This window comes from Sinohyriopsis cumingii, chromosome 19 (genome assembly GCF_028554795.1).
Source record: "Sinohyriopsis cumingii isolate HCF-2022 chromosome 19, ASM2855479v2, whole genome shotgun sequence".
In the NCBI taxonomy this organism is placed as follows: domain Eukaryota; kingdom Metazoa; phylum Mollusca; class Bivalvia; order Unionida; family Unionidae; genus Sinohyriopsis; species Sinohyriopsis cumingii.
Genome location: NC_142979.1, coordinates 17,808,751 through 17,824,850, shown reverse-complemented (window position 1 = coordinate 17,824,850; position 16,100 = coordinate 17,808,751). Strand labels below are relative to the sequence as shown.

At 31.2% G+C, this 16,100-nt stretch overlaps 1 protein-coding gene across 1 annotated transcript in view; it reads right to left on the bottom strand.

Moving 5' to 3' along the window:
* Positions 1-16,100, bottom strand: part of LOC149775209 (atrial natriuretic peptide receptor 1-like) — a 194,139-nt gene that overhangs the window by 71,390 nt on the left and 106,649 nt on the right. The window contains exon 13 of the mRNA XM_089944372.1: positions 2,391-2,462. Within this exon, the coding sequence (XP_089800498.1) occupies positions 2,391-2,462 (72 nt within the window). The remainder of the gene's footprint in view (positions 1-2,390; positions 2,463-16,100) is intronic.

Below are 16,100 nucleotides of genomic sequence, written 5' to 3'. Positions count from 1 at the left end.
AAGAAGTTATAAACATATTTACACATATTCTTTTCAAGAAGTTTTCCAATGTAGCTTTCTGAGTGAGACAGGTCTACAAAGACATAGCAGACTTTTATCACCTTTTTTCGAAGACTGGTTCAACATTGGTTATTTTTTTATGAACTAGGAAACGTTTTATCTACAACAAATCTAGTGAAGAACCAGACTACGACTCTGTATAGTGACGTTGAAACAGTTTTAAAACTGAATAGCCTCTGGAGAATTCTCTTATTGACATTTGAATTTTGTATTTTATCCCAGGCTTCCGGTTAAGGAGACTGAATATTTGATGGTTCATTATAAGTCCTTAGGTCGAATGTCTGGGTTTCTATAAATATTTTTGAGATTTTGTTTACGCTACCGAATATTTCGTTTGCATCTTAGTTAAAATTATATTCGTAATTAAAGGCTTTTTTATTTTTACTATTGTTTCGTAATCTGTTTTAGTCTTATTGTGTGACTTTGTACAAAACAGTGCGTCACAGATAGTCTAACTTTGTTAGAAATGTATAGTTAGCAATTATAAAAACGTAGTTATTTTAGGAATTGATAAGTATCACTTTTTGCTATTACTGTTAGAGGTTATAACAGTGTGTTTCTTATGATAAATGTATTCTTCACCAACTTTGTGCGCTGTGATATTTTTTTTGTAGAAGTGATGTCTTCATACATTTTAAAGTTATAAACCTTGAATTGCTGGAGATTACGGTGTAACATTTGAAATATATTTATTTGAATTCATGCACAATGATTTTGGTCTTATGTTTCAAGTTTATTTTTGCTACGTTTTCTGGAAAAATATGAAGTTGACAATCCTTAATTACGTGTAATAACTACATGTTTGCTTCCATAAGAAATGGTATATATAGATATATATTCTTTTGATTTAATAAAGTATTATTATGTCTTCAAAACTGGAAGGTCTCTTCTTTACGTTATGCATATTATCGAACCAACACTGCCTCTCGTATTTACGTAAATAATTACCATTCTATTCCAAATTCCCTCAGCATAGTGACACCCCTCAAGTTATTAGTACAAAAGGAATGACACTAACTCTCACCTTTTAAGTCTGTTGGGTTTAACAGAAAACCTTCCTTTGGGATAGTGGTGAGAACATAAATTTTATGATCAATGAAGGGATCACAACGGCTTCAATTTGTGTCTAATGTCCTCAGAGCACTACGATATGTTAAAGTAACAGAGCGACGTAATAACGTGATGGCAACGTTATTTAGAGCTGTGCAGTAATTGTCAATCTTACAAAAGCGGGTGTCATTAATATACAGATCAAGATATGAGGTGGGTGAAGTTTCGTTGTGATCATCCTATTATCAATTTAAGTAAGAATGTTGAATTTTACAATAAAAATTGTCTCTAATTTAGACTTGCATTTACTTGGATTTTCTAGCAGACTTCAAATCCTAAAGTGAAACATAGCTCATCGTGAATTGACATGATATTCTTCACGCATAAACAGTTTTAAAGCAGATCCATGAAGGACCAGTATTTATAGGAAAAACACATAAGAGCTCTTCTAATTCGTCTTTTACATTCTGACAAGGAAACCTTGGTAGGTACTGCCTGTAGGAAATCTTAATACATAACATGGTCTGGACGCAATATAAAATTCATCGGACAATCAAGTGATTTCAGATTAATGAAACTCACTTTATAAAACAAATAACATAACAAAATACATCTTATGATCTCTCTATTTACAATTTAAGGATTCATTTCGTTTGTTTAGAATAATAATATTTCTAATATTCGTATATGTTTTTTATATTTATTTAGATATAATATTTCTTGTTCAAATTTAAAACGCAACAATAAGATAAACCACAGAAGAAAATCAAGATATATTCTAATAAACAATGAAAGTTGATTATTCTATTGGGACCTCCAATGCAGCATTCGCACCTGTCTAGTGCTTTGCAAAACTATGCCTTTAATGTCACAATTTGCGAAGCATTCCTTTTCAGTAAAGAAATCGTCGCCTCTGAATAAATCCTTTCAAGTTGTTTGCTAATTACTTCACATCAAAATGGTTGCAAAGCACATGCAATAACAGTTACAGATTTTGCAAACCTTTCGTTTGCCTTTCAAAGAAAATATGTGATCTCTTCGCTCTAACTTTTTCCACGTGTAACATTTGGAAAATGACTATATCATAACATCATGCTAACCTTACTCATTTAACAATGCTTTGAAAACATCATACAATTAAAACACTTCATTTTCGAAAAGATAAAGAAACGGCCAAGTGTTCAGTAGTAAAATGTTCAACTGCTATTTAAGATCTATCCAATACATTACATAAAATAAAGATTACACCTGCTTATCCAATACCAGCTATTTCAACCTACTTGAACAAGATCCATTATCAAGGAATGGCGGAACAACCAATCCAGTTGAATGTCATCGTTCTCCAAAACATCCTGCAAGGAAAATAAATAACTGGTATGCCGTTTCTGGTATGTTTTTATGGATGTCTTTTTTTGCAAAGGTGGCTCCATAAATAAAAAAAAATTATTTTTGTTTTGACAACGGGAAAGGGGTGTTCTATGGTGCTATGATCTGAAAAATGTTGATTGATATCTCCTTTCTTCCGGTATCTAAAGGTCTTCTATCTACCACACACCAAAACATAAGGTTCTGCTTAACTATGGCCAATTGTAATGAAAATAGCTCTCATATAAGCATGATACAAATATTATCAGATGATGTACTGTCACAGAATTAGGCAAATAAATAACTTGGGTTTTGTCTTAAAACAATTTGACTATTTCTCGTTGTACATGCATACAACGTTATCTAGGGTGAATGTGTTTTTCCAGGTAAGCGACTGTATTAACATGTGCCTAGCCACAGAGATTACTTGTGACAGGTATCATGACTAACATGATATGCACGGGTATTCCACCCTGACTTGTACTCACTCTCCTATTGATTTAAGTAAGACCAATTTCTAAAAACCACACTGGTCGTTTTTGGATCACGTCTTGTACTCTCTCTCCTATGGATTTAAGTAAGACCAATTTCTAAAAACCACACTGGTCGTTTTTGGATCACGTCAAGAAGTATACACTCTCCATTGTTCTCCAGCCATAGGGGTAAGTGTTAAATTTACATTTTCATTTGATATGCAAAGCTTATTCGGTTTGTAATGCCTTATCGCGTAATAATGTGTTTATTACAACGCAGATTTAAAGTATTATCATATATCTAGTGATTATACAGAAACTATTATTATGTCCAATTTGGTTTTATTGTAGCTGATTCTGTGTTTGTAGCTGACTGTTATGGTAGCTGACCATGTTTGTAGCTGTGATTGTGTCTATGTAATGTGATTGTCAGTGTGACTGTGAATATGACTAGGGCTGTCTGAAGCTGTCCGAAGCCGTCTAAAGTTGCTTGGAGCTATCTGGAGTTTCCAGAACAATTAATGCTACGTACTGTCGATACGTATGTATGTATGTACGTATGTCTGTGCCTCGGACGTAGACGTAGCAAAATTGAAAAAGTGCTGTATGCTGTCTGTACGTGTAACGTATGACTGTACTCGTAGTGGATTCATAAAGGGTGCGAGCGGTCGATAAGAGTGTGGACCAACCCATGGAATCGTGCGACTGTACAAAGGGTCTAGCAGCATACGATTGGATCAATTGTTGGTCCATTGCATTTTTTTTTGCTGTTTATATTCATAAGATTATCGTGAATCTTTGTTGTGGTAAGATTATTGTGAATCTTAGTTGTGGTAAGATTATTGTGAATCTTAGTTGTGGTAAGATTATTGTGAATCTTAGCTGTGGTAAGATTATTGTGAATCTTAGTTGTGGTAAGATTATTTTGAATCTTAGTTGTGTCAAGATTATTTTGAATTTTAGTTGTGTTAAGATTATTTTGAATCTTAATAGAATTTTTGTTCGAGATTATGTGAATCTCTTATTGTGTAAAATACTGTTTGAGGTGTATGTGCAGTCCATGAGGGTTCTTGGATCTGTACTTCATTTTGATTTAATATTTGTTTTGTTTATTTTCAATGTGTGAATGTTGTGTAGAGTGATTTGAGCAAATCGTATGTTGAGAGCGTGAGAGAATCATTGTATTTTTACATCATATATTTAACATTATTAATTCATTCATAAATTTCCATCTTTCCCACATTGTGTTTGTCTTGTTCATTTAGTCCAAAAACCCACTCGGTTGCAATTCTGCGACATGTACATGTCAATAGTTTAAGTGATGCACTTGTGAGGGTAGCATTATTTGATGATTGATGATCAACATTTGAATATTTCTCCTAGGTTCCCACCCCATCTTCCAATGTTATTTCTGTAAGTACTATTATTAAAACGATACCAATCGAAGAGACTCACTCATGTTGACAGGAAAATAAAATATGAGCAACCAATAATAAAAAAAAGTAAAAGGCAGGTCACAACCAATGTTCGACAAAACGACAGTACATGGTTCAAGTTTTAATCAATAAATAAAACAGAGAAACTTGACGTTTTAATGCTGGAGGCAGTGACGAGAGATCTTTTAGACTCCAGAATATTTAGTGTTTCAGTTAAGAAACCATTTTTAAAAGAGAATTTATGAGGTCTGGTATCTTGAATGTTTAGTGATTAGAACGTCACTGGTTGTGAATAATAACTGCTAGAATCATTAGCGCCTCCAGCCAAGATCTTTAATTTTTGTAAACGCGCATTAATATAAATTAATTAATCAAGGCAATGTGGTGCCCAGTTAATGTCCTATAAAAAGTAAGTAGTTAATACACTTTGTACCGATAACTTTGAACTTTCATCAGTTTTAACTTGTAAACAGTTATATGGTAGGCAACGGTACGATAAAATAGTTTTAATGAAGGAATGGCCGTGAGATTTCTAACTCAAGATGTGCTTGGAAATTTATATTTTCTGCCCTGGAAATATACCAAATGCTGCTATTACTTTTACAATGATACGCTACATGTAAATCTTCTTGTTGAATAGCGTGCGGACTGATGAATTAGCCTTTCTCATTGTTAAGCGCAGGAATATTCATTAGTTAATAACGTTTGATTCAAATTGGGCTGGTTGGGGTGTGTCTGGAAAGGTGTTTCCTTATATATTTCGTTCCACAGTATCGCGAATTTTATTGAAGCTCCGTAAATTTTCAGGTTAGCGTCCCTGAGTCTAACTAAAAGTACCTAATTCGTATTACAAGAAGTATTTAAAACTAATTAGATACTTTTAACTACATTTACCGTTACGGATAAGATAAAACTTGTCATGCTGTGTGAAGTTCCTACCATAATACCAAATAAATGTCTGTCTCCCTCAAAATAGTTTGTATGATATGTTATCAAAGTTGAAGAGACCTTAGTTGCTGTATGAGTGAATCTTTTTTGGTTATATATCCGTTGTTTTGTTGTTTGATATTATAACATCTCATTCAGGAACAACAGAAGACAACGAGGGTTTCTTTTTAAAAGGAGATCCCTAGCGCGAGGACACCTTGACTGAGACTACCGGGCTGGAACAACCAGACTGGGATAAGAAAAGTAATGCTAGAAAAAAAACAGTTAAATTTCTTTGTCGCATGGGTGAGCAAATCTGCTCTCCAACTTTCATAAGAACAGCCATGAACATTATGCAATGTTTAGAAACAAATGACAATGTGTAAGTTGCAATTAAGTCATTTAATATTCATTTAATTTGCGCTTGGCGTTTCATTTTCTTTCTTTTGGATACATTCACCTCTCATGCGCACACCAACACGAGACCCTCGCCTTCCGAGATATTAGAAATATAAGCCCAACCACATTGGGAATCAAAGACTCCCAAGAATACAATTTCGTCTTTTATGTCAATATTATATAGGAAAAGAACAATAACTCATGTCCATTACATTCCTTTGCAGGTGGCGCTAGTTCAAGGCTGATCAGGATATCTTGTAACGGGTTGCTCGCATTGGAAAGAGGAATCATAGGTATTAAAGTAATGTGATCACTTTAGTATTCTACGAGAAACATAATTTACTGCAAAAGTTTCAGTCTTCTTCAAATACGTTCCCAGATCACATTAACATTATTGGAATAGATAAGAGGCGGAGACGATTTTGAGCATCTGACTTTGTCTTGGTTAACCCCGGAAGGAGGAAGATTGGATTTCTCAATTTAACCCCTTTTTCCAAACTGCTAACGACACAAACGGAAGTGGTGTGTTAAGTCTGGGAAAAAGAAATAATACGATCTTCTTACCAATTACAATTTCCGGGAGAATCCATCGAAAGTTGCGTAAGATGTCTGTCGGGAGGTTATGCTGATGTGACATGGGTCTGGTAGTCCCTAGTGCAACTTGGACTGGGTCTATCAGATCTAGATTCGCTGTGGAGCCAAGTCTAGTAGAAACAATCTGGAAAAGGTTGACTGTGAATGGCATCGAATGATCTCCACTATATCTTTAATATATATAATGGAAGGCTCGCAGTTATCTCTTATCTCATGAGCAGAGATCTGTGTGAGATGCGGTTCTTTTCTAGACATATGCCGCAGTGTGCAGTGCATATTACATAATTCAACTACGATTGGAAGTCTTGGGCGGATATGTCCTCTTTCCAAGGTTTAACTGGGAGAAAGAGGCCTCTTTGAACTGGCCCAGTCCCCCTGAGGTAAAGTCTTAGAGCACTTCAGCCTCTTGGGTTGTGGCCATACAGGAGAGATATTGAATGATCACTTTTTGATTGCCCACTGACGGCAACCAATTCCTTGCAAAGAAACCGGCCGAGCCATAAGATCGAAACTGAAGATAGCCTGGGTCGATAGAGAGGACATGTAATTCAATATCTCTGCATGTAAAAAGTGTTAAAGCTAGGCCCTGGCTAAAGGCTCGAAATCGTTTGAATCCAGCCAAGTCAGATCCCAGGAACTTTGGATTCAATGTGAATGATTTAGGTATATTGTTACGAAGGTTTGTTATGGTTCTTTCAGTCATAACATATTTTGGTATCGCCTGATACTCGCTTGAAGTAAAATGAGCGTAGAAATATGCTAGTGGTATTGATATTTTGTACAATATTGGCTCGACCGACAGAAGAGATTACATCGAAGAAAGAATAAATGTGTGCTCTTTATGATATAAATAAATACCGAAAATTGTTTTAGTTTTTATCATTTTCTCTCTTGTTTTTTTTTCATCTTCTTTTATTCACATTATCACAATTACATTGACTTACAACAATATTGATTTTAATTCATGACCATACATTTACTTACAAGCTGCAGCAAACAAGGTTTTCACAATACAAAATGTGTCAACTATACTTTAAGAACAACAGTTTTAACATAAATATTTTATAAACTAACTTTGGCAAAATGAAGATTATAACATCAAAGTATAATACTAATAGTGGAAACTTGTGAAGAGTTATTTATATGAACTCCCCATAAAATAAAACTTAAACATGAAAATCTTGCAAATCCGAACTTTGATTACAGCAAAATCTTGGCAAATCCTAAATTTAGACAAATCTGAAATTCAGACTACTCGAAAATCTAGGCAAGTCCGAAATTTAACCAACTCGAAATTAGGATAATTCAAAATCTGGACAAGCCCGAAATTTGGATAATCAAAATCTGGGCAGATCCAAAATTTGGCATTGTAATTAAAATAACACTTTGATAGATGGTTTTATCTGAATACAACTTGTCATGGTTGACAACTTTTCAAAACGACCAAAACTTGTAATTTACGAATTTTGAAATTTATGTACGAATTTTATTCCGAAAGGAGACAGAGAACTAGAATGTAAACGCTGTCCGTCTGTTTCGAACCACTGGCCCGTATTTATACCCTCTGTACTCTTAGAGCGGTCTCCCGAAACACAGTAATGGACAGTAATGGGCAGTAATGGACAGTAATGAAGATGAAAATACTGTAATGTAAGAGAAGTTACAGGAATGGAGTAAATTCATGGAACTAGTTTTAAAAGATTTATATCCAGAAATGTATAATTAACAGAAAAAAATTCAGAAACATATTTACGTTTTGTTCCATCACCATTATTTAACATTTTACATTCCAGACGACATAAATCACTATCCCTCTGACCTTATCATACTTTCATCTCTCTCATTTAATTCTATGTATGTATGTCAACTGTCTTGACTTTTTTCGAGACCTGAAGCCTGTGGGTTCATTAATTATGTTCATAATGGAGTAAAACTTGTATGTTTAAAAACTTATGTCCAATCCTTTTGCTCTGTATACACACGTGATCTTCTGGGGAATAAAATATGTATAACAAAACAAAATATATATGTTCGCACTTGTAAAGAGTATATACTAATCTATGTTGTCAAATAATAACACAGAACTGCATAGCTATGGAACTTAACATATGTATCAATTTATTTCTGTCTTCATTTAAGAGACTCCATTTAAGTGTTTGTTTCTTCAAAATTTTCTATAAAAATATAGTTAACTGATTTCTACTTTAGGACTAATGGCTGAAACATTTCAATTGCATAGCCACCTAAAACTAGTATAGTGTGCTTTCATTAAATGCTGCATTCACACCTGTCGCAAGTGTCTTTGATGTCTTTGATATCCACTTTAGCTGCACATAGAATCCAGTAAGTTGAGCAGGTAGTGTCATGTATAGCCTAAAATAACATAATTATCATTTAACGACATACCGTGAAATGTAATGGTCAATGAACATTAATAGAATTGAATAGAGGTATCAACAATATTATTTGTTACAGGCTTGAATTGATATAATGATATATGAACAATAGTGCTTGTTACCAACTTTCGCTATTTTTAAACAGTTATTTTTAATGTAAATAATTGGTCTCAAGATGAAAAGAATGGGAAGGCTCTAATAGACATATATACCTTATATGTATAAGAAGGTTGTAGTTAAACCAAAAACCAATTTTAAATTTACTGTGATAAAATTCTCAATTTAGTGGACATTTGTGATATCAGAATGGTAAAAGGAAAGAGCAGGAAACAGTTTCCTTGTGGTGATTAAGAAAGCTTGTAATTCGGGCTGTCTTTTATGTCAGGTTTGTCTTCTTTTGGATTGCTTATATAATGCTATGTTTCTTCTTAACGCTCTTTAATTTCTATCATTATTATTATATTCTCCCTGACTATTGTTTGCTCTGTCAGTACAATCATTCGTTTAAATATACAAACCTCATGTTATCTGTGTTTAACATTAAACAGTATCTACATAAAATTCAGACCGCTCATGTACCTTTCTTAAATTCAGTTAAAACTGGTCAAGTAGATGTTTTTCAGTATTAATTGTATTCTATCATTAGCTTCATTATCGGATTGATTAATGTATGTCATTGATCGCAAAATGTTAATTTTAGTCTTTAAATTAGCATTCTACCGTTGCGTCTTATATTGAGTCTTTGATAAGAGAATTTGACAAGTTCGATGTTATTTGTTGCCGATTGAATAACGATATTTATCTTAAAAATGGTGATTCAGATGTAGCAAAATCAATTTAAAGGAAGAAAATGTACTGAATCTCATCATAAGATGAATTCCATTACCTCGATAATACATGTATTCTCTCTCACTCTCTCTCTCTCTCTCTCTCGCATAATGGTATTCATACATCTCACTATTTTATTGTCAGATGATATATGATAAGCATATTAGTTATTTTACTATATTAATGTATTATGGTGTGTCTGTATTTTACTGTATTATGGTGTTCCTGTATTTTACTGTATTAATGTATTATGGTGTGTCTGTATTTTACCGTATTAATGTATTATGGTGTGTCTGTATTTTACGTATTAATGTATAATGGTGTGTCTCTATTTTACCGTATTAATGTACTATGGTGTGTCTGTATTTCACTGTATTAATGTATTATGCTGTGTCTGTATTTAAATGTATTAATGTATCATACTGTCTTTCTATAATACTGTATTAATGTATTATGCTGTGTCTGTATTTTACCGTATTGATGTATTATGCGGTGTCTGTATTTTACTGCATTAATGTATTATGCGGTGTCTGTATTTCACTTTATTAATGTATTATGCTGTGTCTGTATTTAAATGTATTAATGTATTATACTGTCTTTCTATAATACTGTATTAATGTATTATGCTGTGTCTGTATTTTACTGTATTAATGTATTATGCTGTGTCTGTATTTTACTGTATCAATGTAGTATGCTGTGCCTGTATTTCACTATATTAATGTATTATGCTGTGTCTGTATTTTACTATATTAATGTCTTATGCTGTGTCTGTATTTTACTATATTAATGTATTATCCGGTGTCTGTATTTCACTGTATTAATGTATTATGCGGTGTCTGTATTTCACTGTATTAATGTATTATGGTGTGTCTGTATTTTACCGTATTAATGTATTATGGTGTGTCTGTATTTTACCGTATTAATGTATTATGGTGTGTCTGTATTTCACTGTATTAATGTATAATGCTGTATCTGTATTTTACCGTATTAATGTATTATGGTGTATCTGTATTTTACCGTATTAATGTATTATGCTGTGTCTGTATTTTACCGTATTAATGTATTATGCTGTCTCTGTATTTTACTGTATTAATGTATTATGCTGTGTCTGTATTTTACTGTATTAATGTATTACGCTGTGTCTGTATTTTACTGTATTAATGTATTATGGTGTGTCTGTATATTACTGCATTAACGTATTATGCGGTGTCTGTATTTCACTGTATTAATGTATTATGCTGTGTCTGTATTTAAATGTATTAATGTATTATACTGTCTTTCTATAATACTGTATTAATGTATTATGCTGTGTCTGTATTTTACCGCATTAATGTATTATGCTGTGTCTGTATTTTACTGTATTAATGTATTATGCTGTGTCTGTATTTTACTGTATCAATGTAGTATGCTGTGTCTGTATTTTACTATATTAATGTCTTATGCTGTGTCTCTATTTTACTATATTAATGTATTATGCTGTGTCTGTATTTTACTGTATTAATGTCTTATGCTGTGTCTGTATTTTACTATATTAATGTATTATGCTGTGTGTGTATTTTACTGTATGAATGTATTATGCTGTGTCTGTATTTCACTGTATTAATGTATTATGGTGTGTCTGTATTTTACCGCATTAATGTATTATGGTGTGTCTGTATTTTAGCCGTATTAATGTATTATGGTGTGTCTGTATTTCACTGTATTAATGTATTATGCTGTATCTGTATTTTACCGTATTAATGTATAATGCTCTCTCTGTATTTCACCGTATTAATGAATTATGCTGTGTCTGTATTTTAGCGTATTAATGTATTATGCTGTGTCTGTATTTTACTGTACTAATGTATTATGCTGTGTCTGTATCTTACTGTATTAATGTATTATGCTGTGTCTGTATTTTACTGTATTAATGTATTATGCTGTGTCTGTATTTCACTGTATCAATGTATAATGCTGTATCTGTATTTTACCGTATTAATGTATTATGCTGTATCTGTATTTTACCGTATTAATGTATTATGCTGTGTCTGTATTTTACCGTATTAATGTATTATGCTGTGTCTGTATTTTACTGTATTAATGTATTATGCTGTGTCTGTATTTTACTGTATTAATGTATTATGCTGTGTCTGTATTTTACTGTATTAATGTATTATGCTGTGTCTGTATTTTAGTGTATTAATGTATTATGCTGTGTATGCATTTTACTGTATCAATGTAGTATGCTGTGTCTGTATTTTACTATATTAATGTATAATGCTGTGTCTGTATTTTACTATATTAATCTATAATGCTCTGTCTGTATTTTACCGTATTGATGTATTATGCGGTGTCTGTATTTTACTGTATTAATGTATTATGCTGTATCTGTATTTTACCGTATTAATGTATCATGCTGTATCTGTATTTTACGGTATTAATGTATTATGCTGTGTCTGTATTTTACCGTATTAATGTATTATGCTGTGTCTGTATTTTACTGTATTAATGTATTATGCTGTGTCTGTATTTTACTGTATTAATATGCTGTGTCTGTATTTTACTGTATTAATGTATTATGATGTGTTTGTATTTTACTGTATCAATGTAGTATGCTGTGTCTGTATTTTACTATATTAATCTATTATGCTGTGTCTGTATTTTACTATATTAATGTATTATGGTGTGTCTGTATTTTACTGTATTAATGTATTATGCTGTGTATGTATTTTACTATATTAATGTATTATGCTGTGTCTGTATTTTACTGTATTAATGTATTATGCTGTATCTGTATTTTACGGTATTAATGTATTATGCTGTGTCTGTATTTTACTGTATTAATATATTATTCCACGTCTGTATTTTACTGTATTGATGTCTTATGCTGTATCTGTATTTTACTGTATTAATGTAGTATGCTGTGTCTGTATTTTACTGTATTAATTTATTATTCTGCGTCTGTATTTTGCTGTATCAATGTATTATGCTGTATCTGTATTTTACTGTATTGATGTCTTATGCTGTATCTATATTTTACTGTATTAGTGTAGTATGCTGTGTCTGTATTTTACTGTATTAATGTATTATGTTGTGTCTGTATTTTACTGTATTAATATCTTATGCTTTGTCTGTATTTTACTGTATTAGTTAATATATTATGCTGTATCTGTATTTTACTGTATTAATATCGTATGCTGTGTCTGTATTTTACTGTATTAATGTATTATGCTGTGTCTGTATTGTATTAATGTATTATTCGGTGTCTGTATTGTATTAATGTATTAGGCTGTGTCTTTATTTTACTGTATTAATGTATTATGCTGTGTCTGTATTTTACTGTATTAATGTATTATGCTGTGTCTGTATTTTACTGTATTAATGTATTATGCTGTGTCTGTATTTTACTGTATTAATATGCTGTGTCTGTATTTTACTGTATTAATGTATTATGATGTGTTTGTATTTTACTGTATCAATGTAGTATGCTGTGTCTGTATTTTACTATATTAATGTATTATGCTGTGTCTGTATTTTACTATATTAATGTATTATGGTGTGTCTGTATTTTACGATATTAATGTATTATGCTGTGTCTGTATTTTACTGTATTAATGTAGTATGCTGTGTCTGTATTTTGCTGTATTAATGTATTATGCTGTATCTGTATTTTACTGTATTAATGTATTATGCTGCGTCTGTGTTTTATTGTATTAATGTTTTATGCTGTGTCTGTATTTTCCTGTATTAATATATTATGCTTTGTCTGTATTTTACTGTATTAATGTATTATGCTGTGTCTGTATTTCACTATGATAATGTATTATGCTGTGTCTGTATTTTACAGTATTAACGTATTTTGCTGTGTCTGTATTTTACTGTATTAATGTATTATGCTGTGTCTGTATTGTATTAATGTATTATTCTGTGTTTGTATTTTATTAATGTATTATTGTGTGTCTGTATTTTGCTGTATTAATATCTTATGCTGTGTCTGTATTTTACTGTATCAATGTATAATGCTGTGTCTGTGTTCTGCTATAATAATATATTATGCTGTCTGTATTGTACTATATTAATGCATTATGCTGTGTCTGTATTTTACTGTATTAATATCTTATGCTGAGTCTGTATTTTACTGTATTAATGTATTATGCTGTGTCTGTATCGTATTAATGGATTATGCTGTGTCTGTATTTTACTGTATTAATGTATTATGCTGTGTCTGTATTGTATTAATGTATTATGCTCTGTCTGTATTTTTCTGTATTAATGTATTATGCTGTGTCTGTATTGTATTAATGTATTATGCTGTGTCTGTATTGTATTAATGTAGTATGCTGTGTCTATTTTGCTATATTAATGTATTATGCCGTGTCTGTATTTTACTGTATTAATGTATTATGCTGTGTCTGTATTTTACTGTATCAATGTAATATGCTGTGTTTGTATTTTACTATATTAATGTATTATGCTGCGTCTGTATTTTACTATATTAATGTCTTCTGCTGTGTCTGTATTTTACTGTATTAATGTATTGTGCGGTGCCTGTATTTTACTGTATTAATGTATTATGCTGTGTCTGTATTTAAATGTATTAATGTATTATGCTGTGTTTGTATAATACTGTATTCATGCATTATGCTGTGTCTGAATTTTTCTGTATTAATGTATTATGCTGTGTCTGTATTTTACTGTATCAATGTAGTATGCTGTGTTTGTATTTTACTATATTAATGTATTATGCTGCGTCTGTATTTTACTATGTTAATGTCTTATGCTGTGTCTGTATTTTACTGTATTAATGTATTATGCGGTGCCTGTATTTTACTGTATAAATGTATTATGCTGTGTCTGTATTTCACTGTATTAATCTATTATGGTATGTCTGTATGTTACCGTATTAATGTATTATAGTGTGTCTGTATTTTACCGTAATAATGTATTATGGTGTGTCTGTATTTTACTGTATTAATGTATTATCCTGTATCTGTGTTTTACCGTATTAATGTATTATGCTGTGTCTGTATTTTACCGTATTAATGTATTATACTGTGTCTGTATTTTACCGTATTAATGAATCATGCTGTGCCTGTATTTTACTGTATTAATCTATTATGCTTTGTCTGCATTTTACTGTATTAATGTATTATGCTGTGCTTGTATTTTACTGTATTTATGTATTATGCTGTGTCTGTATTTTACTGTATCAATGTAGTATGCTGTATCTGTATTCTACTATATTAATGTATTATGCTGTGTCTGTATTTTACAATAGTAATGTATTATGCTGTGTATGTATTTTACTATATTAATGTATTATGCTGTGTCTGTATTTTACTGTATTAATGTATTATGCTGTGTCTGTATTTTGCTATATTAATGTATTATGTTGTGTCTGTATTTTACTATATTAATGTATTATGCTGTGTCTGTATTTTACCGTATTGATGTATTATGCGGTGTCTGTATTTTACTGTATTAATATATTATGCTGTGTCTGTATTTTACTGTATTAATGTATTATGCTGTGTCTGTATTTTACTATATTAATGTAATATGATGTGTCTGTATTTTACTGTATTAATGTATTATGCTGTGTCTGTATTTTACTGTATTAATGTATTATGGTGTGTCTATATTTTACCGTATTAATGTATTATGGTGTGTCTGTATTTTACCGTATTAATGTATTATGGTGTGCCTGCATTTTACCGTATTAATGTATTATAGTGTGTCTGTATTTTACCGTATTAATGTATTATGGTGTATCTGTATTTTACTGTATTAATGTATTATGCTGTATCTGTATTCTACCGTATTAATGTATTATGCTGAGTCCGTATTTTACCGTATTAATGTATTATGCTGTGTCTGTATAATACTGTATTAATGTATTATGCTGTGTCTGTATTTTACTGTATTAATGTATTATGCTGAGTCTGTATTTTACCGTATTAATGTATTATGCTGTGTCTGTATAATACTGTATCAATGTAGTATGCTGTGTCTGTATTTTACTATATTAATGTATTATGCTGTGTCTGTATTTTACTATAGTAAAGTATTATGCTGTGTCTGTAGTTTACTATATTAATGTTATATGCTGTGTCTGTATTTTACTGTATTAATGTATTATGCTGTATCTGTATTTTACTGTATTAATGTATTATGCTGTCTCTGTATTTTACCGTATTAATGTATTATGGTGTGTCTGTATTTTACCGTATTAATGTGTTATGGTGTGTCTGTATTTTACCGTATTAATGTATTATAGTGTGTCTGTATTTTACCGTATTAATGAATTATGGTGTGTCTGTATTTTACTGTATTAATGTATTATGCTGTGTTTGTATTTTACCGTATTAATGTATAATGCTGTGTCTGTATTTTGACGTATCAATGTATTATGCTGTGTCTGTATTTTACCGCATTAATGTATTATGCTGTGTCTGTATAATACTGTATTAATGTATTATGCTGTGTCTGTACTTTACTGTATTAATGTATTATGCAGTGTCTATATTTTACTATATTAATGTATTATGCTGTGTCTGTATTTTACTATATTAATGTATTATGCTGTGTCTGTA